This window comes from Populus nigra, chromosome 11, assembly GCF_951802175.1.
Source record: "Populus nigra chromosome 11, ddPopNigr1.1, whole genome shotgun sequence".
NCBI lineage: Eukaryota > Viridiplantae > Streptophyta > Magnoliopsida > Malpighiales > Salicaceae > Populus > Populus nigra.
Genome location: NC_084862.1, coordinates 11,277,111 through 11,297,764, shown reverse-complemented (window position 1 = coordinate 11,297,764; position 20,654 = coordinate 11,277,111). Strand labels below are relative to the sequence as shown.

At 32.1% G+C, this 20,654-nt stretch overlaps 3 protein-coding genes, 1 long non-coding RNA gene and 1 other non-coding gene across 5 annotated transcripts; 2 read left to right on the top strand and 3 right to left on the bottom strand.

The window, feature by feature from the left end:
- The first annotated feature begins 1,944 nt into the window (after nucleotides 1-1,944).
- LOC133706316 (arabinogalactan protein 13-like) lies at nucleotides 1,945-2,714 on the top strand. The gene has a single exon (XM_062131822.1). The coding sequence runs from the start codon at nucleotides 2,264-2,266 to the stop codon at nucleotides 2,441-2,443; it is 180 nt and encodes a 59-aa protein (XP_061987806.1). The 5' UTR covers nucleotides 1,945-2,263; the 3' UTR covers nucleotides 2,444-2,714.
- A 560-nt stretch (nucleotides 2,715-3,274) lies between these two features.
- On the top strand, nucleotides 3,275-3,355 carry LOC133668869 (small nucleolar RNA SNORD96 family). The gene has a single exon (XR_009833823.1). It is a non-coding gene; the product is annotated as a small nucleolar RNA SNORD96 family (small nucleolar RNA).
- A 272-nt stretch (nucleotides 3,356-3,627) lies between these two features.
- Nucleotides 3,628-4,627, bottom strand: LOC133706318 (uncharacterized). The gene is made up of 2 exons (XR_009844491.1): nucleotides 4,185-4,627; nucleotides 3,628-4,080 (listed from the first exon to the last, which is right to left on the bottom strand). It is a non-coding gene; the product is annotated as an uncharacterized LOC133706318 (long non-coding RNA).
- Nucleotides 4,628-7,076: 2,449 nt separating this feature from the next.
- On the bottom strand, nucleotides 7,077-9,036 carry LOC133668520 (uncharacterized). Its single transcript, XM_062088424.1, has 2 exons — nucleotides 7,985-9,036; nucleotides 7,077-7,558 (listed from the first exon to the last, which is right to left on the bottom strand). Exons 1-2 carry the CDS (start codon nucleotides 8,765-8,767, stop codon nucleotides 7,442-7,444), a joined length of 900 nt encoding a protein of 299 aa, XP_061944408.1. The 5' UTR covers nucleotides 8,768-9,036; the 3' UTR covers nucleotides 7,077-7,441.
- A 3,786-nt stretch (nucleotides 9,037-12,822) lies between these two features.
- Nucleotides 12,823-18,342, bottom strand: LOC133668588 (5'-adenylylsulfate reductase-like 7). The gene is made up of 4 exons (XM_062088535.1): nucleotides 17,819-18,342; nucleotides 14,163-14,344; nucleotides 13,818-13,942; nucleotides 12,823-13,545 (listed from the first exon to the last, which is right to left on the bottom strand). Exons 1-4 carry the CDS (start codon nucleotides 17,963-17,965, stop codon nucleotides 13,109-13,111), a joined length of 891 nt encoding a protein of 296 aa, XP_061944519.1. The 5' UTR covers nucleotides 17,966-18,342; the 3' UTR covers nucleotides 12,823-13,108.
- Nucleotides 18,343-20,654: the final 2,312 nt, after the last annotated feature.

Here is a 20,654-nt window from a genome sequence, read left to right as displayed (position 1 = left end):
TGTCAAAATTTTAATTTAATATGCTATTTTTTTAATAAAAAAAATACTCTAACTAAAAGTATAGGACTTCGTATAGTCAAATCCCAATCAAGGTTTTCAATTATATCTCGTTCCACCCAGAATAACCAATTTTCTCATTCTAATTAAAAAAACAAAAAAATCCAAAACAAATTTTGTCTTACTCAAAATCTTGGTCTCTTCTAGATTTCTTAACTAAATTTCGATCAAAACATTTTGGTTGTTTTGTTCTGGCCAAATATTTTTTTTTTGTTTTTTTAGAAAAAAAATGCATGTTTTTTCCCCTTAATCTCATTATTCAACTGTTGAATTATTAGAGATTAGACTTTATAATTTATTGTAACTTGCTTTTTTTATGATTGTCTCGGTCTCATGATCTTTGTCATGAGTATGACAAGTTAACCGAGTTGACTATTTTGTCTATTTTTTTATTAATTTTTTTTTCAGTTTCATCATTTAATATTTTTAATATTTGGTTGATTATGAATTAAGATTTGTCATTTATTTTGGTTTGTTTTCTATAAAATTATCTTAGTCTATGACTTAGGTCACAAGTTTTATGAGCTAACCCGAGTGGACTTTGGTTGTTATATTTTGCTCTTTCATTAGATTTATTTTTTCTTTTAATTTCATCATTCAACAATTGGTTTACTGAGAATTGAGCTTCATAATTTATTTTTATTTGTTTTATTTTGGGTTATCATAGTATCATGATCCAAGTCGGGGATTTGGAAGATTAATTCAGGTTGATCCGGGTCGATCCAATATATTGTTGCCTCAATATTTTTTTTAAAAAAGATATCATTTTGAATTTTTTTAGTCAAATTATATTTCTTTTAGTTGTCCAAGTTGTCTTTAAATTCATCGAGTTGATCGGGTCACATTAAATCTTATCCCACACCATGTAAATTTTTTTGAAATATGAACTGGATTTAAATTTAAATTATATTTATTAAATTAATATTTTAAATTATATATATTTAAAAAAAGCTTTCATACTAAAGTATTTTCAAACCAAAATATATCATTCCAATTAAAACATATATAAATCAATAGCAAAAGATTTAACAACCTTAATCCCAGATCGCCTACTGCTCTCATTTCCATCAAATCATATAATCCAAAAATTTTAACACTCTAAAATCGTGTACTTTAATTATATATATATATATATATATATATATATATATATATATATATATATATAAGATAAAAATATCATGTACCAAAGATACCGAATCCATATTTTCTCTGACCAACATGAATAAGAACCACAGAGCATGTCCTTATTGGAATTCAAGATTTTCAATTAAAGAATTTAAGAAAAAAAATGAAAATGCCAATTTGTTTTTTTTCTGAAAAAGGAGAAAGAAGGCGTAGTTAAACATCACACCTGTTTTTATATTTGAAATGCAAAAAATACAGGTGTTTGGTATTACATCAAATTATGTTTTATATCATGGAATTTATCAAAAAAATTTAATTTAAAACATAGTTTTTATAAAGCAGTTTTTATATATTTTTTTAATTGAGTTTGTAAAATTTTATTTTTTTTTCATTTCAAAAATATTTTTTTCAAAATTTAAATTTTATTTTTATTTTTTTCTTTACTTTAAATTAATTTTTTAATATTTCAAATCATTTTAATGCATTGATATAAAAATAATTTTTTAAAAATAAAATAAATTCTTTTGATGCAATTAAAATATATCAAAACACTTTCAAACAACAACTACAACTAAATATTATATATATATATATATATATATATATATATATATTATTATACACAAATCTAATCTCAACCATAATATTTACAAAACAATATATAAATCTAAATAACTATGTTATTTTTTAAAATTTATTTTTTTTAAACTACGATCATAAAAAGAGTTGGCGCCGCCCTCAAAACATGGCCACAAAATCGTTCGCAACAGCTGTATGGCAGACCACAAAGCTCGGTTCCAACTTTGTGCAATAAAAAAATGACTTTTGTCTCAAAAGGTAACCATTTGCATGTGCTCGCCATCAACAGTCCTTCAGGCCAGCCTGCACCCAGCAGGTAACACCCACTCTTGTCTCCTCGCCAACAACTACATAAAGCATTAACCTGCCAGCCCTAATCGTGTCATCCCACTAGCCGTTGTCTGAGTTCTCTGTGTTGCTCGCCTCCTTGCCATTCTTTCTTTTTGCGCCTCCACACATTGGTTTTCTCATCTTGCAGCAAGATAATTTATTTATCACAATGGAGGCGTTGAAGATGAGAGTATTTTTGGCTATCATGGTTGTGCTTATGGCCGTTTCAGCAGTCCAAGATGTAGCAGCAGCAGATGCCCCTGCTCCTAGCCCTACCTCTGATGCCACTACTTTTGTACCAGCTGCTTTTGCTTCTCTTGTTGCTCTTGCATTTGGGCTTCTTTTCTGAATGTAAGATTATGCATTATTTATTGTTTTTTTTTTCTCTCTTTTTGGCATGGTATATGCTCATTTATTTGTTTGAAGCCCTTTCGTCCCAAACAGTACAGGGATTTGTTTGCATGGATGAGAATTGAGGGACGGGGATATATGAGAGTGTTTTACTTGGGATTTTCATTGTTCTTGATCTTTATGACGAATTGATCAAAAAGATTCAGATTGTTGTAACCAATTATTATTTTGTATTATAATTGATTTGATTTATTTGTTTGTGGCTTCAATTATCTTTTCTTGTAACTACTGATGAATTCTTTTGTTATCTTTCATTTTACGTAAGTATCATCTGCTTAGAATTGCATATAGATTTGCCTTTTCTAGTATCCGAATTCTAGATTCTTTATGTATAAGAAATTCAATCCCTTGAGAGCCATAGAGAATGGTTTCTTCTCCTTCGGGCTTACCTAAGAGAACGCTATACACATGGAAAATAAAAGTAGTAAGAAACAGTTGCTGCAAGCTTCTTCTTTTTTTTTAAAAAAATATATATTAGATAAATTTTTTTTAATAGAAAACAAGAGTAGATGTATCAAATTTTAAAAGAAAAATGATTAAAAAAATATAAAGAAAACATATTAACGTCTCGCGAAACCCACAACTAAGATTTAAAATAAAAATTAAAAGGGTGTTCAAAATGGTTGGTGCCCTTTTGGTGAGAACTCACTGTCCTGCAAGCTAAATCCATGAATGTTGTGTGGCGTGGGCATTCATACCTCAGGCCGCATTGTTGGGTTTGGATCAGTGCTTATGGTTTGCTTGCTGATTTGTTTAAGTTTATTGCTAGGGGCTGATGATGATATCAGTCACCAAATACCATCTTTCGGGACTGAAAGAGTCTTGTTGACATTCTGCAATTCTGAGGCCTTATTACCTCTTCGTTCTTCTTAAGAAGAGCTAGCTTGGGTGGTGTTTTTGTCTTCCTGTTATGAATGTGTTGTTGTTTTGGCTGAGATTTCTTACCATGAAAGGCGCAGACTGAGGGTTAGCCTTTCCATTAATGATTGTTAGAAATGTATGGAAAAGGGATACTGTTTCTGGGAATAGGCATTTCACCTAGGTGCGATTTTGGCTAACACTGTAGATTTAAATTCGGAGAAGAACAGGTTTTAAAACTTGGATTTGGATTGGGAATTATGCTAATCCATGTGAGAAATATTGTGCGGCTGAGCGCATGATTAACATGAACAAAACATCTGCTTCGGAAATCTAATTATGCATTAATAGCAATTTCAGAGACCTAACATGAGGGCATCTCCAATAGTATATATAGACAGAAGAAAAAACTCAAGCAATTTGGCTTTATAATTGAATTTTGTCACTGTTCAACTTGAAACTCTGTTCGTGAGTCCATGGCTGATTGTCTGAACATGAAAGAACAGTTGTCCTCCATCTGTATTTTCTTTGACAGCTCTCCTTTCTGGGCATCTCCAATAGTATATATAGACGGAAGAAAAAACTCAAGCAATTTGGCTTTATAATTGAATTTTGTCACTGTTCAACTTGAAACCCTGTTCGTGAGTCCATGGCTGATTGTCTGAACATGAAAGAACAGTTGTCCTCCATCTGTATTTTCTTTGACAGCTCTCCTTTCTGTATTTACAAGAAGAAGGAAAACCCATTGCTATGTTCTTCAACCGTTGAGCGAGTGAAGATAAGAAGGTAAATTCATCAGAGGATAAACATGCAAAGCTTACACCATGAGTTTCTCTAGATAAAGAAAAGCATCCACCTCTCCTCTTCCTCTCGATTTTGCTCCTCCTCCCCAAGCAAATCTATGTTTATTTTCACTGCCAAGTAAGGTGATTTGCGAGCGTTCTTCCTGTGTATGTTACAGTGTGGATTCTCATGAGGGCTTCTGTGTGCTCGACACTCTCGTATGATTGCAGCATTTTTCTTTATGATTGCTTATTCCTCTTTTTTCACATGAGCCGAACTATAAAAAGACACAAACGAGCTTGCACTTAAAAAAAATAAAAAATCAATACATTCAAATTGTTTTTTTTTATAAATATATTAAAATAATAAAATAATTTTTAGAAAAAATATAAAATATAAATAAATAATATTTTAACCATAACACTAAACAAGCCCCAACAACACGTCTTTCAAACACGTCTTTCAAAACGACTAGTAAACATTGAGGGTTTGGTAACAAAGCTACGTGGACCTTGTCCCAGCTTAAACGTTAACATGACAGCTCATTGACTTGCAATATTGTTTTGAAATGAAAGAAATTCATTTTAAATCTATTTTTTATATATTTTAATTATATATAAAAAAACTGACTCCACACACAAATAACCAAGATGGGCGCTGCCCATGTGAATATAATTATATTTTATGGCGGGGTCAATATTGTACTTGCACAACCTTTTCTTTGTTTTCTCCCTCCTTTTTCTTACAAGATTCATGCTCTTTTTATTTTTGCTTTTTTAATTTGAATTTTTTTAAATTAATATTTTTTAATAGATACGCTGATATTAAAAATTATTTTTAAAAAATAAAAAGTTATTATTTTAATATATTTATAAATAAAAAATATTTTAAAAAATAACGAAAATCATCAACCGACTTAGAATCTTGTTGTCTGACAGGATTGGTCCACTTTTCTCTATCTTATCTCCTGGAGGAAATTAGGTATGAGAGAGAAAGATGTTTCATCGAACTGACCAGCTGTGATCAATAATTGTGTTTGACGTGGAAAAAAATAAAAAAAAAAATCAAGAAATGAATATTCCAAGCACGTGCTGAAAATATCTATCTGCTAATTTTCAGAATTAATAATTTTGGAAAAAAGATATCACTGTGAAGGTTTTTCTCATGGTTATCCCACTTGACACGATAGGTTGACTTGGTATCCCGGTAACATATAGTAGTCTTGATTACAGCCTGGCAAAGATTTTATTTTTAAATTGTTTTTTTTCCAGCAAACCAAAAAATAAATTCATGAATACAGAGCTTGATTGCTACAAAATTAATTTAATTTAAGGAGTTAAAATAGTGGTTTTAGTGTAAGAGCCCGTTTGGAAACACGAGGCAACCCGCGTTTTTAAAAATTAATTTTTTTATATGTTTTGAATCGTTTGGATGTGCTGATCTTAAAAATAATTTTTTAAAAATAAAAAAATATTATTTTATTGTATTTCAGCATGAAAAACACTTTGAAAAATAACTGTAACTACACTTTCAAACAGGCTAAGTATTAAAAACAAATTACTAACAACAATAAAAAGTCTAGAAAGTATAGTGTTGCTTTGTATGTAGGAAGCAATAAGAGGTTTTTTATTATTCCATCCAATCTTCTTTTTAATTATATATTCTCTTTTTATTTTTTTAATGTGAAATTGAAAGTTTATTAGTATATATGTGTATTTATAAAAAAAAATTATGTTTTTTAATATGAGATAAAAAAAAATTTTAATTTAAATACTTCAATTTAAAAGAAGAAAAAAAATTATCTTTTTAATATTTGATAAAAAAAAATTTGAACTAATATTTTAAATTTTATTATTTGCAATATTAATAGCCAACATCTTATAGTTTTAAAACCCGGCCTGACTTGACAGGTCGACTCGGGACCAGGATGACCCGAGGTTAAAACCGGGTCGGGTTTAAAAAAATAAGGGAAGTAAAAAACCTGTCTAATCCAACGGGTTGATCCAGTGACCCAGTTGACCCCGCAAGACCCGGTCAAAACCTGGTTGCAACTCATTGAATATTTATTTTTTTAACCAAAACAACATCATTTTGATTTATAAAAAAATTAGGGTTGACCAGAGTGACCCGGGCCTAGAACCAGGCTGGGTTTAAAACTTTTGAATATTCACATAAATTATTTTTTAATTATTTTAAATATGATATTAAACCTCAAATATTTTTTATTCAATATTAAAAAAACTATGTTAATCTAAATCAACCCATATAATTCATTCTTTAAGGACATCAATATCAATCTAAACGGGTCTCATAACTATAGGTCTTTCTCTAAGCAAACCAACGTTAGCAAGCAGTGTCCATGTTCCTCCTCACTAGTACATGGTACCCAGCAAATGTTCCAGAAAGGCCTTCCACATCACTGATATTCCTAGTGAGCCCCACCCCACCCCCCACCACCCCCCCCCCCCCCCCCCGGCCCGATTTAAACAGGTGGTCATGACTCAAAAAATCTCTTTTGTTTGGATTGTTGTGTTGTTCAATCAGTCATTCTTCTGTTTTCTTATCACGCCCGCCCTAAGAATATCATCTTAAAGACTCGAGAGCTCGTGATTAGGCGCAATCTAAGCTTAATCCATCATGGCCACTAAGCCCGCAGATGCAGTCTATAATGAAGCAACTAGGCATTGAGGGACAAGAGCTCTCTGACGGCAGAAGCCAACTAACTGATAGAAATAAGACAAGACATTGCAGCTAACACTAATAGATTTTATCAAAATTTTGATGTCATAATTAGCTGACATGCCTCCACCACCACCTCCCTCTCAAGAATCATATAAGAAAAGGGAAACCCATGTATGCAACAAGACTCAACCTTTACTTTGTCAAAGTATAGTGGTGGATGGAAGATCATATCGCATACTGGGTCTTGCTTTGTATAATAATGCATAGCTCTGGTTTACTTTATTGCTTAATGCGTTCATCGGTGTTTAAGCATTGCTAGACCAGCACAGAATTACTTGGTTCATGAATCCCAATACAAACTTTTAGCTAGTGCTGTGACGCGCACATATAAGATACCAACGTCAAACAAGTGGCTCCTACACATAAGCACAAGGAATCTCCGATACAGACAGGATTCACAGGAACCTGCTATCTACACGAACATCACATATATTTTTATGTACAAAAAGATGGAGACAACCCTATATAAGAACCTTGTAAACTAGCGTGGCAGATCCACCACCACAATTGCCGCTAGGGAACAACTGGGATTTTTTTGGTAGGCATTTTTGCTTCAAAGACCATTGTAGTAGCCGCCATAGGTAATGTGAGCTCTAGCGATAGGAACTCCTCTGGCTGCTGAAATTGCTTCATTCAATTTTGTTGCATGGTGGACCACTTGCTTAATCCTCTGTGACAACAGTTTGTGATTCATTAGCTTTTAAGCAGTGTTCATGAATGTGAAAGTGATCTTGGTAGCAGATTAAGTAATCGCATTTTTTTCCTAATAAGATTCCTTTAAATCCAAATCCCTTCTTTTAAAAACTATATTGCAGAGGAATTTTTTTTTTTGATCATGCTGCATTTCATTAATTATTTTCAAAATGTGTTAAGATACAAATGAATAGCAAGAAACATAGAAATGATCATGCTGCGTGTCATTACTTGATCTTCAGTTTATATGATCTAAAATATTTACTTAATGGAAAACAAGGAGAAATCAAATCAGATTAAGCATTCCACAAAATCATGCGGAAATCAAACTAATCATAGGATCCATGGATTAATTAGAAATAGGAAGAGTGACAAATTAAAAAGAAAAGGAAAAAATCCAAACCTTGTCATCAGTGTAAATCTGGAAGCTCAGCTTTTGGTTCTGTTGTTGCTGCTTGTTTCTTTGCTGATTTCCAAAAATGAAAATACAGATGGTAGCAGCTGCAACACCAAAAGTGCAAATAGCACCAATCCCAGTTAAGCTCAACTTCCATAAATTCAAGCCACTACTATTCTCCTCCCAGTTCACCTCCTTTTTTGTACTATTTTCGTTTTCAGTGCTCTTGATCCTTGGAGAACTAATCTTGGTGGTCTCCAGGACCTGATCACCTGTATACCCCTGATGATCACTTTTGTCTTCAAAGTTAAAAGTAGAACCAGCATCAATTTGAGGGGGTGCGAAACCACCCTTGGTGTTTGAGGACTTTGGAGAGTCCAATTTCATGTCGACAAATTCATTTTCCTTCATTTTCTTGAAGAAAACTTGAGAAACTGAGTCTTGATCAGCTTCTTTGACTTCTGGCATGGTCACAGAGGGAACCACAGCGCTTAGGTCGATAGGTACCATGGAGACCACATCTTTTTTGGAGATTACATGATCTTCTGGGACATCCTTGCTAGTTTTTGTTGGTGGCTCCAACTGAATATGAACTGGAACAAGTTGATTAGGAACCACCCTAGAATGTTTTGGCGGAGAAGACGGGCACATGAAGTAGTTCATGTCGAACATGGCTTTGGGATTAGGACTACTACTACGTTTGCTTGCCCCAAAAGTCTTCTTCTCACCATCTTCATGGTAATCAATGAACCCATCATGGGGTAGTAGCTCCCACTCTTCAAGATCCATCTCATAGATGGAAAGTTGTTCTCTTGGAAGTAGAAATGGATCAAAAGGAAGGGCTAGAGTGCTCTAATATATAAGGGCAATTAAGTACGCTCTTATGGTGGAAAATTTGGGGGGGTCCAATTATTTGATCAAGCTAGGACGGTAGGCAGTCATGGAGTGATGCGTGGAATCTTCATGATGTGTAATACCACCGCTCCACGGTCTCCTCTTGCTGTAAAGTCTGAGTTTGCTCTATGAAGGCTAATCCTCCCCTAAGATGACCAATTGTATGGTGGTCCATTTGGGCCCACGTCGGAGAATAGAATGCCTTGCCTGATAGGCTTCCTCGATATTTCTTTTCAATCTTATATTGGTTTGTTAAATAATCTAATCTACCAAGTTTGATTACTATATTGTCACTTTGGATAAAATTTGGGCAGCTGTAAGAGTTAAGATACGGTCACACAGACGTTCCTCTTGGGGCCTATGAACATTTCTAGAGAGAGAGAGAGAGAGAGATGGAGAAAGATGGGATGGTTTTTGTTGGAGATTCCTTCAATGGTCTCGCTCTCATGGCCATGGCAGGGAAAGATGGGAAAAAAGAAAGAAGAGTGCCGTCGGTTGCTTGTAGAAGTTTGCTTGGAATGAAAGCGATAGGGTAGGTTTTTGAAGAGAAAAGGGTGAAGTTGAAAGTGAAAGCTTCCATACAACTGTCCATAGGCTGGTGGTTTCTTTAATTAATCTTTATTAGCCTTTTGTGTCAAAGTTATCTAAAGTTTTGCAATTTTGATGGTTGTAGAGTGGACAAATGTGCCTAAATTTCACATGATTATAGGGTCAGATCTGTGTTTATCTTGGGGTGGGGTAGTTTTTGCCGTTATTTATGAAGAAATATATTTTAAAAAAGTTATAAATTATAGTTTTTTTTAGATTTTTTTTTAGTATTATCTAGGTAGAACTATGGTTTCTGTTGATTGATAAAAAACTTTCAAAATTAGTATTGGAACAAAATGCAATTTCAATCTCATTTTATCATATTAACAAACATATCTATAATCATATCAGAAAGGTGGTTGGTTAAAATAAATCTTGGAAACAGTACTTATAATTAGTATAAAGGTAAAAAAATTATCATTGGCAACTATTATAGTCATTTAAATGATCGAATTTTATGCTAAATAGTTCCATATAACGAGGGAGTTCAAATTAAAAGGTTTTTTTTTTATTTTACATTGAAAGTGCTTAGAAAAATAGATCTCAGTTCGAGAAAATATTTTATTTCTAGTTGATTTTTTATTTTAAAGTGGTTTTTGTATATATTTTCTACGAGATTATTTTAATCTTATGAACCAGGTTATAAGTTTGGCAAGTTAACTCAAGTAAAATATTTTTGTTATTTTTCAATTTCATTCTTCAACATTGAGTTGATAGGAGATTGAGTTTCATAATTTATTTTGATTTGTTTTATATGAGGTTATCATGGTTTCATGATCTAAATCGATGATTGATAGCTTCACCTGAGTTGACCCGAATCAATTCAATATGTTTTCGTTTCAATATTATTTTTTTTAAGAAATGTTGTCTTCAGTTTTTGTGAGTCTGGTTTTACCGGACATCCAAATTATCTTTGGACTTATCAAGCTGAACAGATCACATCAAGTTAATTTCTACATGGTTTATTTTTTTTATTCGAAAAATATTAGCAATTCCCAAATGTTTTTTTTTTGTATGTTTAATAAAAACTTAATCCGACTTCCAACATAAGCCAACTATATAGTATATTGCTAAATGGTATATATAATTTAAGTGTTCTTTATCTTCCAAGGATACTTATCAACTGCAGATCCTTATACATCTAACAAGTTCATTTTGGAACCGGTAAACCTTTTGCATTCAGTGTTGAACATTATTAAGATACTTGAAAATACTTTTCTGGGCCTCTTATATTGTCATATAGTTTCTTTTTATATATTAACTAACAATCTGATTCTAATTCGAAAGATTATACTTTAATTATATTTGTTTATAAAATCTGATTTTATTTATTTAGGATAAAAATAAGATTTAAATCCTTGAACATCATAGCTCATATAATAAATCTAGTGTGGAATGAGCAATGGCTGCAAATTTAAATATTTAAAGCAATGCTTGTTTTTGTGTTTTGAAATTACATTTGAGAGCGTTTTAAAAATATATATGATTTATAAATATATTAAATTAATTCTTTTAATAAAATACTTAAAAAAAACAATTTTTATTATAATAAAAAAACACGTGGACAAAATTTTAAGGGTTGTAGATCAACTGGTCAGATCCTGGGTTTGTTTTTTAGAGGTTACCAGTTCGAGTATCACAAACCTCAAGGCCACTGGAGATTTGGATTAATCAAGATGCACGTAAGATGATCCAAACACCTACTTTAATAGGAAAAAAAAAATATGTGGACAAAAGCCCTGAATGATGTAGCTCAATTAATCAAACCATAGATTTGCTTTCTAAAAGTCACCAGTTTAAATCTCATAAATCTCAAATCACTAGAGACTTATATAATAATTAACTTCAGAATTATAAAATCATTCAAAATATACACAAACTGATACAGATATTCATATCATATAAATAAAAAAAAGAAAAACGTGGACAAAAACAAGTGTGCATTTCCTGAATGGGCGGAACCATTCCACTCTTGGCTTATTGGAGAAGGAAAACTTGCCTACGTATTAAATAAAATATTTGACTCACCATGGATGTATACGTGGCTTGCAAGCAAAACCATAAATAATAAAAAGGAGAATTTAATTATATAAATGGTTTTGAACAGTGCCACATACGTTCTTGGAAATGGAAAAAAAATCTTGGGAGTAGATGAAAATTAAATGCGAAGTTGATGCCCCAAAAGAGATTCAATAAAGACGCCTGTAGGACGGCCCACCTAAGAAAATCACTCCATTGGAAGCGTTCACAGGCTGCAATTTTACAGAAATAGATTGTAGAATTATAAAATCATAATTAAATTTTTTTAAATTAATTATATATTGGCAGTTCCTCTATATTGTCGTAACTTGAATTTTAACTTTTATTTTCTTAATTTTTTAAAAAAATTCAAAAAAATACAAAACCATTCTTAATTTGCTATGGCCAAGTCTCTCAAAAATAAATTATATTTGTATATTTTAGCATATTAAAAAATCACAAAAATAATCTTTTGTTTTTACATGCATTCTTGAATTTAGTAATTAGTTCAAAAAACTTATTTTATTTCTTTAAATATCAAAAATTATAAACTTATACATAAGATGCATTCCCAATATAAAAAATATAAAAAATATGTTTTAACTTTGAAACGAATAGATTTGACTCATAAAGTCTGGATCAGTCTACTAGGGAACCAAATTTAAATCTTAAAACACCAACAATTAGAAAATACAATAATATCTTAGTCTATATCAAACAAATAAATAATATAGCTTACCTTAGATAAAGTATATTAGAAGTGATATATTCTTCTTATATATAATCAGTCTTTGTATTCATACTCTGAGACCAGTTAGAATTTTGAAAAAATAACCCCTCATTTTAATGAATTCAAGGAGGGGGATAATGAGAGGAGAAAAAACATCTTACTCTTCGTTAGCTCGTGATATCACAATCACATCATCGAAATAATAATAAGAAAGCATACCAATGGTATGAAAACTTTGACATCAAAATCTCCCTCCCTCTCTCTTCGAATAGTTATCCAATTACAAAGAAGAAAAACACTTCCTCCAAATGTAGCACTGGCTAAAAAAGTCCAGCCAGCCGCATGACATAAATGATGCCAGAGCAGAGGTTCTTCGCCAGTAAAGGCAAAGCACAATCATTGGGAAAGACGCATCATGAGCGTTCAGACTACATTGCTGAGGTCAAAATATAACTTCAACGGAACAATGTACTTTGAAGTATCTTTCTTCCTTGGGTTTGATCTTTCGGTCTAATCACAAACCTATATAGTCTTCTTCTCTTTCGTATCTCTTGACATCAAGTTACCATTAGCGAGGCAAAGAGAAAGAGCACACAGTATACTTGCGTTCATCTTGTCAAAATGTTCCTCCAAATGACAATAATATACAAAGGAAAAAAATTACAAAAGGAAAGCTGTTCTCAAATTTACATGCCTGATCGCTTCCTCCCAAAACTAGGACAAGCATCGATGGTTTCAGCTATCATTATCATCATCAACAACGCTAATAGTAGTCAAATTTTAACACGAGTGAGCGAGAGAACACATGGTCCCAGAACATTAAAACTATTTGTAATACACTAGTTAACAGTAAGCCTTTCCTACCTTGATTTATGTCCCAAGGGAAACCAGGATATGCCTCAGGATTGTGACCTAGCTGATGCAGAAGATTCACCCAAAGAAACAGAAGCCAGTGAAGACGCCCAAACCCGGAAATTTTTTGCTCGTTCATGGAAATTTCTGGTCTTGAATAATCTCAGCTTAGTCCAAATCCTCCTGACATCGACCATGTGAAGGATACGCCCAAATAATTGGCTTGTCTCGCCAAATATTTCCAAGTTGAAATGTGGCACATAACAGACATAGAAAGCCTTGATATGTGATAACGCTTTTGGATATACATACAGTAGCAGCACCCTGAAACAGAGAAACAATGTAGCCAGTACCAAGTAGGGTTCACTTTTTATTATATCCTCCAAGGATGGCCTGTTCCATGGCTGCATGATAGTTTGTTCACGTCCCTCTGTGCTAGTAGAGTCATCATCATCTTTGGTAAAATGTTGAACTGGTTCCAGTCCTGAATCACAGATGGCTAGGTTAGAAACAGGATTTATAAATTGATGACTCAACTATTGTATGTTGCTGGAAATCAGGGCACTAGTTAACCCTTGGACAATTTCTAATGTGCTGCAAGGTTGACCATTGACTACAATTTAATAAAGCACTCCGTGTGTGAATCTTGCAACATTAAGTCCATGAGATCAATGCATATTAGATGGTGGAAGCAAAGAAGGGAAGTGAGCTCAGCAAGAATATACACATATCTTTGGCATGGAAGAACACATTTACCTGTTGTTTTTTTATAAAACTGAGCAAGAGATTGAAGGTTCTTTGGCCCCCTATACTGCAACTTTGATGTCTGGTTGACTATTAATATTGAAGGCAGGCTGTGGATTCCATATCTTGAAAATATACTGCGAAAAAAGACATGGCATTGATATCACTAGACAAAATACAGGATAACTTGGCCAAAGATGGTTGGTATTGGAGAGAGACCTCCAACAAGAAATCAATAAAAAGTTCAATGAGTATCAAGTGATGACAACTAAAAAGAACCAAGTTTTAACTAGGCTTTGAGGAACTAATCGTAAGCCACTACAAGCATATCATTCACAAAGATGAGAGGTGTCTCACCTTGGGTGAGCTGAAGATTGTTCAAGAGCCAAATGTTTGATTTGAGGGAACATGGAACTAAGCATTTCAAATTTAAGAAGCATACTGCGTGAGAAAGGACACCATGAAGCATAAAACAGTACAGAAGTATAAGCATTCCTCTGTTTTGAAGTCAAGGCTCTGTCCAGGAATTTCCCATCCACCTATTGACAAAAGTATGTAGTTCAGCACTGGAAACTAATACAAAGCTTGAATTATAGGAATCAATCAAATACAGACCAGACCGTATACTGATTACACTAGTAATATCTGAGAAATGAAAGCATAAAATATGCGGGTACAAAAGCCAGAAAACTGGACTAGATCATAAAGCATGACGCCAAAATCATTACATGCAAGTCTAGATCATGCCATGACTTTTATTACAAGTTACACGAACAAGATGGCAGAGCAGGGAAAAATTACGAAATGGAATTTATAAGTTCTTTCGAATTGCATATACATAAAAAATGAGCAACAAGATCTTGGGGACAGTCCAAATTTTATTTTGAAGAAATGTTAAACGAAAATAACCTAAGAGCTAAGCATACAATTAGCACAATGCCTCGAGTAAACCACTCATCTTCAATAAACAACCAACCAAATTTTTAACCTTGTTTTGAATTCCCATGAATTCACACAAAACGAATAGTTTTGGATTTATTTTAACCAAATTTAAGGTTTTGGAATTAAACTGCAAATGAATTGCATTGCAACTCAAATGAAGTGAGGTTAAAAAATAAACATAAGTGTCTACTCATGATTTGCCAATGAATGGTGAGTTTTACCTTACTTTTAATTGCCCACAAATTTTTTTTAAAAAAAACAAACACCAATAATTTTAATCAATTCAAATTCAATCTATTCATGAATATATTTCAAACAAACTGTTAAATAATCATAATAAATAGGTGAACTACATGACCCATCTGTGTGGTCCTCTCAAAGAGAACTATGCAGTCAATCATGTCCACTGATAATTGACAGTATGCTGTGAGACTGTGACTGTCCTGATCCATAACCAATGTGAACTCCACTGAGAACCTAGGAGCTATGACAATCTTATGACTCATCAACTGGTTTAAGCACTACAGAGATACAACTAATTTTAATGTCTCCCATAGCAGAGCTCTGTGCTGCAAATGAACTTAAACTTCTGAAGTGTCCTAAGAATTTATGACTTTGATTTACTTCCATTAATTTAGTCCAAAAGATAAGGAATCACAATTTCCTTTTCATTCCTCAAATATGAATTTACACTTGATGTGTCATAAGAACATATGACCCTGTTTTGCTCTTCCTTTTTTTCCTCAGTCAGTCATCCTCTTGCCATGCCTTAACTTGTTCTCTATTTTATCCCTCAGGGCCTCAAATACACCACATAACTCTCTTCTTTCTCTTTTCTCTCCCTCACAAACCTTTTTTTATGGAGGGATAGTCTTCCAGTGCAATTGCCAGAGGAGGGCAGCATACGAGAGCTTCCAATAGGGAAGTTGTGTTTCATATCTGATTCACATACAAGGCAGGGTTTTTTCCCCTCATATTTAGAAGTACAAGATGGTCCAGCTCAGCTATTAAGGAATGATTATGGAAAGGCCGAGGCACCCCAACATCAACCATAATTGTTCAACAATCTACTCAAGTATGTTTCAATTGATTAGAAGCGAGTACCGGTCACATACAGCCACCTCCTCAACGTAAAACTTATTTATAAATTTCAAGGTTTTATCAGGCCAAAACCAATAAATAAGGTGGAAAGCAAATACTGCATGCAAAGTTTGCATGTCAGTGCAACAACTGTGCAAGCTTATGCAAATGAGTTATTACTGTCAGACTGAGTTTTATCCCACTAACTCGATCTAGCAAAATAAATGCTAGGTTGCATGCAAACACAACAGCTGTGCTAGGTTAATTGACTGAGTAATTTTCACACAAGAGTTTTTATCCCAATACCTCAATCTAGCCAAACTGAGGCATTAGGCCTTTCATCAATAGTTTTCAAGTGACCACATGATCTTAGGGAAAGTACAAGAACAAAACAACAATGGAAATATCAAAAGACAAAAGAAGAATAATTCTTCTCTTTCTCAAGCAACCAGTGCTGTTCAGCTTCCCTTCTCCCATCTACTTCAACAGGACTGACTATTATGGATGTGTTTGTTTGGGGTGTAGGATACCGCAGCAGTATAAACATTCAAGTTCAAGATTTAGAACAAGGAATAGAACCGGTCAACCATCAATTACGAGCAATTTACACAAGATAGAAAAATAACTTGAACATATCACATGCCTCTTGTCCACTTGCAAGAAATTTGGCTGATACATAAAATCTGTTTCGCTATGATAATTTCTCCATTTCTCCATTGTTATTACATTGCTCATACAAAATGTAGTATGCAGTCATGCTCCTAAACAAATGCTATATCAAAGAATAGTGACACATTTACATTCATCCCCACCCCTCTCTCAACACTCATGGAAAGAGAGAGAGAGTGGAAATGGATAAAAATAATATTAAGGTGTTTCTACAAGAAAAAAAAAATACACCATATCAAGCAAACCACAAAAAGAATGATTTTGATTTCGCTCAAAATGATAACTTTATTTTCCCAGAGGGGTTCCAAATGGATAGGTCCTCCTAGGCCTATAGAACAAGATCTGATAGATAAATACATAGCTAAGGCACGAGTCAAAGTGAATATTCATATGCGGAGATGATGGAACTAGCTCCAAGAGAGAAGTAGACCCTCCCCCTTGTAAGTTCATTCTTTTACCTTACTGTTTCAAACAGAGACAAGCAGCAGTACAAAAACTTATCAGGAAGAACTAGCTAGGTTCATGTTTACATGAAATAGAATCTTAAGGCAAAAGGATCTAAGAAAATCCTAAACTAGAAAAAAGGTGGCAACTTGGGATAAGGTTTTAACTACTGACAATCTATAAAAGAACGGAACAATGTTGTCTAGGATTACCCCTCCAACTGAAAAACACATTTGCTCCACAACACAATCAAAAATTAAAAAACACGAGTAGCCTCAGCCTCCATACAATTAATACTTGATAGTTCCCTTGGTCCATAAGTAACAATTAAATTCAAACCACTACTGCCGAGTCTTCCAAAAAAAAAAAGAAAAAAAGAGTTGAATTCAAACATTCTAGAAAAGAAAAGAAAAGGCAAAACATTCAAAGTCTAAATTCTAATTCATATTTCTTTAGTGTGAAAAATTCCGCTGCAACACAAAAAAGAAATAAAAGTGATAAAAAACAAAGTCAACCCATTAATATTTACTATTCCAATTCACAAATTTTGCCAAAAAATCTAAACCTTACATTTCATCTACAATTAATCAACAAGCCCTAGCAACTAAAACCGCAAAAACATAAAAACCCATCAGCAGAATAGATCAAACACAAAAATAGAATAACAAGAAACAGCATGAAATAACAAATCAAATCAAATCAAATCAAAACATCAAGAACCCATTAATCCACAGCCAAAAACAAAGTAGCCCAGATGAAAATATCACAAAATCAACAAATAACCACCAATCTAAGAAGATAAAATACATCACAAATCACAAACTTAAAAATAAAAATAACTAAAAATAGCACAAAAAAACAAACAGAGAGAAACGTACCTGAAGAGGAGGATTTGGAGGGATCGAAACAGGACATTGAGATTGAATATGGTGAAGAGACAAAGCTGATTCGTTAGGACAATCAGACAACGCTGATGCCGTCAAAACCCCAATATAGAGCAAGAAGAGAGCAGAAAGCAGAGACATTACAGAGGTTGGAAAATGAAAAATAAAACAAAACCAAGGTCCAAATTGAAAACCCAGAAAATGAAAGAGAGAAAGGGGAAAAAATCAGTACATAAAGAAATGATTTTGATTTACAAAAAAAAAAAAAAGATCAAACAGAGGAAGAAGTGAGCGCTTTGTGGTTCTTAATTAGGATTCGGTTTATAATTAAGGTAAGATGACAAAGTACTATTTTTTTTTCTTAGCAATAATAGCAAGTTCCACTTATAAACAAGATCATATATAAATAATAGGGAGAGATGGCAGGGTTCAGCTTAGAATTTGAGAAGAGTTGATGTCAGGTTTTTGGGTATCAATGGAGGGGAGGGGGAGATGATTTTGCGCTTATTATAGTAATGTTATCAAGCTCATATTTATTTCTGTGGTTGGCAAGGCTTTTTCCAACTTCCTTCCTTCCTTTTTTTTTTAGGTTACTTCCAATTTTAATTATTTTTTTTGGTTGGTAAGGATTCTTTTATCAAAGAAAGAATTTTTGTTTTTTTAATTCATTTTTTGGGTTAGAATCTAGATTTAATTGCCTTTTCATAAATATATAATTCATTTATTAAGTTTTTGCGCTCTTTATTATTTTAATCATAATTTTATCTACAAATATTATATTAATGTGTCGTTTGTGGTGTCAAAAAAGGGTGAGAATAACATTTCTTAATATATAAATTTTACATTAAAAAAAATAGTACATTATCAATGCAGTATTAGGGTCAAACCTTTATCAAGCCTAACTTAGGCCCCGTTTGTTTGCAGGAAAGTAGTTTTTTTTTGGAAAGTGAATTCCGGGGAAAGTGAATTCCGGGAAAGTGAATTCCGGGAAAGTATTTTCCGATGTTTGGTAGTATAATGGAAAATAAGTTGGAAAACACTTTCCAGTGTTTGGTTATGTTATGGAAAATGAGCTGGAAAATAACTTATTAATATTTTATTTTTTCAAGTTTATTAAAATAATGAGGAACAAATCTTACAAATTAAAAAGTTGAATGAGAATGAAATTGAAAAAAAAATATAATTTCATAAATTATCTCAAATAAAATAAATAATAATCAAAATAATAGAGATCAAATCTAAAAAATTAAAAAAAATGAAAGGTGAAGAAATTAAAATAATAATAATTAACATTTTATAAATTATTTCAAATAAAATAAGTAAAAATCAAAAGAATGAGGACCAAATTTGATAGATAAAAAATTTCAATAAAAAAATGATAAGAAAAAAGCAAATAGCAATTATAAAAATAAGGACCAAAATTAATATAAAAATTAAATTTTAAGAGATGAAATTAAAAAATAAATATTCAAAACAAATTATATATAACAATCAAAAGTTTGAGGATTAAATTTGATATAATTAGCAAATAATGACATTTCTAAATTTTTCACAACTTCCGGAAAGTGTTTTCCGCCCAAATTTTTCAGGAAAACACTTTCCTGAAAACCAAGCCAAATTTTCCTTTGACTGGAAAGTGTTTTCCGTTGACCAACTTTTCCAATAGCAAACAAACACAAGAAAGTTTGGAAAGTGGTTTCCCGGAAACCACTTTCCGGAAAACAAACACAGCCAAAAGGGAAAACACTTTCCTAGAAATCAAACCAAATTTTTCTTTGACTGGAAAGTGTTTTCCGTTGACCGAAAAGTGTTTCCGTTGACCAGAAAGTGTTTTCCGTTGACCGGAAAATGTTTTCCGTTGACCAACTTTCCTAATGGCAAACAAACACAGGAAAGTTTGGAAAGTGGTTTCCCGGAAAATGAATTCCGGGAAACAAACATGGCCTTAACAACTTCAAGTTTACACATATTTATGAATCCAATAAATCCAGTCTCTAAAATTAAGCCCTCAACACTTTTTTTATATAAAAAAATATTGTAGTGATAACCTATTTAATTGAATATATATATATATATATATATATATATATATATATATATATATATATAATTAATGTAATTATGCATTCTTAAGTTGATATTTGCATTAGGATGGAATTTTACTAGAAATTTCTAGATGTATTATTTTAAATTAAATTATAATTTTAGACCAATGAGAATTCCAAAAAGTATCGCGATACAAATCAAAAAATACAATATAGATTTTGTTATTTGTTAACTTTTAACTTGCGAACTTTCAGAAATTGTTCTATTCCTAATAATAGAAGAAATATTCAACAACTAATTTTAGAATTTTTTCTAGTTTTATGAAGATCTTTAATGGAAAATAATAAAATTTTTAAGTGTGACAATAATTTCTTTAATATTTGAAATTGTTTTTTCTTACAAGAATTCTTAAGCTGATTTTTTCTATTCAATAGTTTTATGCTAATAAATATAAGTTTTTATTCAATTATTTTATTGAATTGAATTGAAATTTTACCAGAGATCAATCTGACATTGATAATGCAGCTTGAATCACTCTTAGGTTAACTCATTTTAAAAAAAACTAGAAATGTCCATGTATTTGAGTCCAAAAGGATAATTTTAAAATTTATCAATAGGCTTCATTTGGTAATGAGATTCGAATCATTCTTTAAAATGTTTCTCAAATTATATTTTTATTTAAAAATATATTATATTAAATTTTAGGTTTTTTTTATCAAAAATTTAAAAATAAATTTGAAAAAAAATATTATTTTAATATATTTTTAATTAAAAAATATTTTTA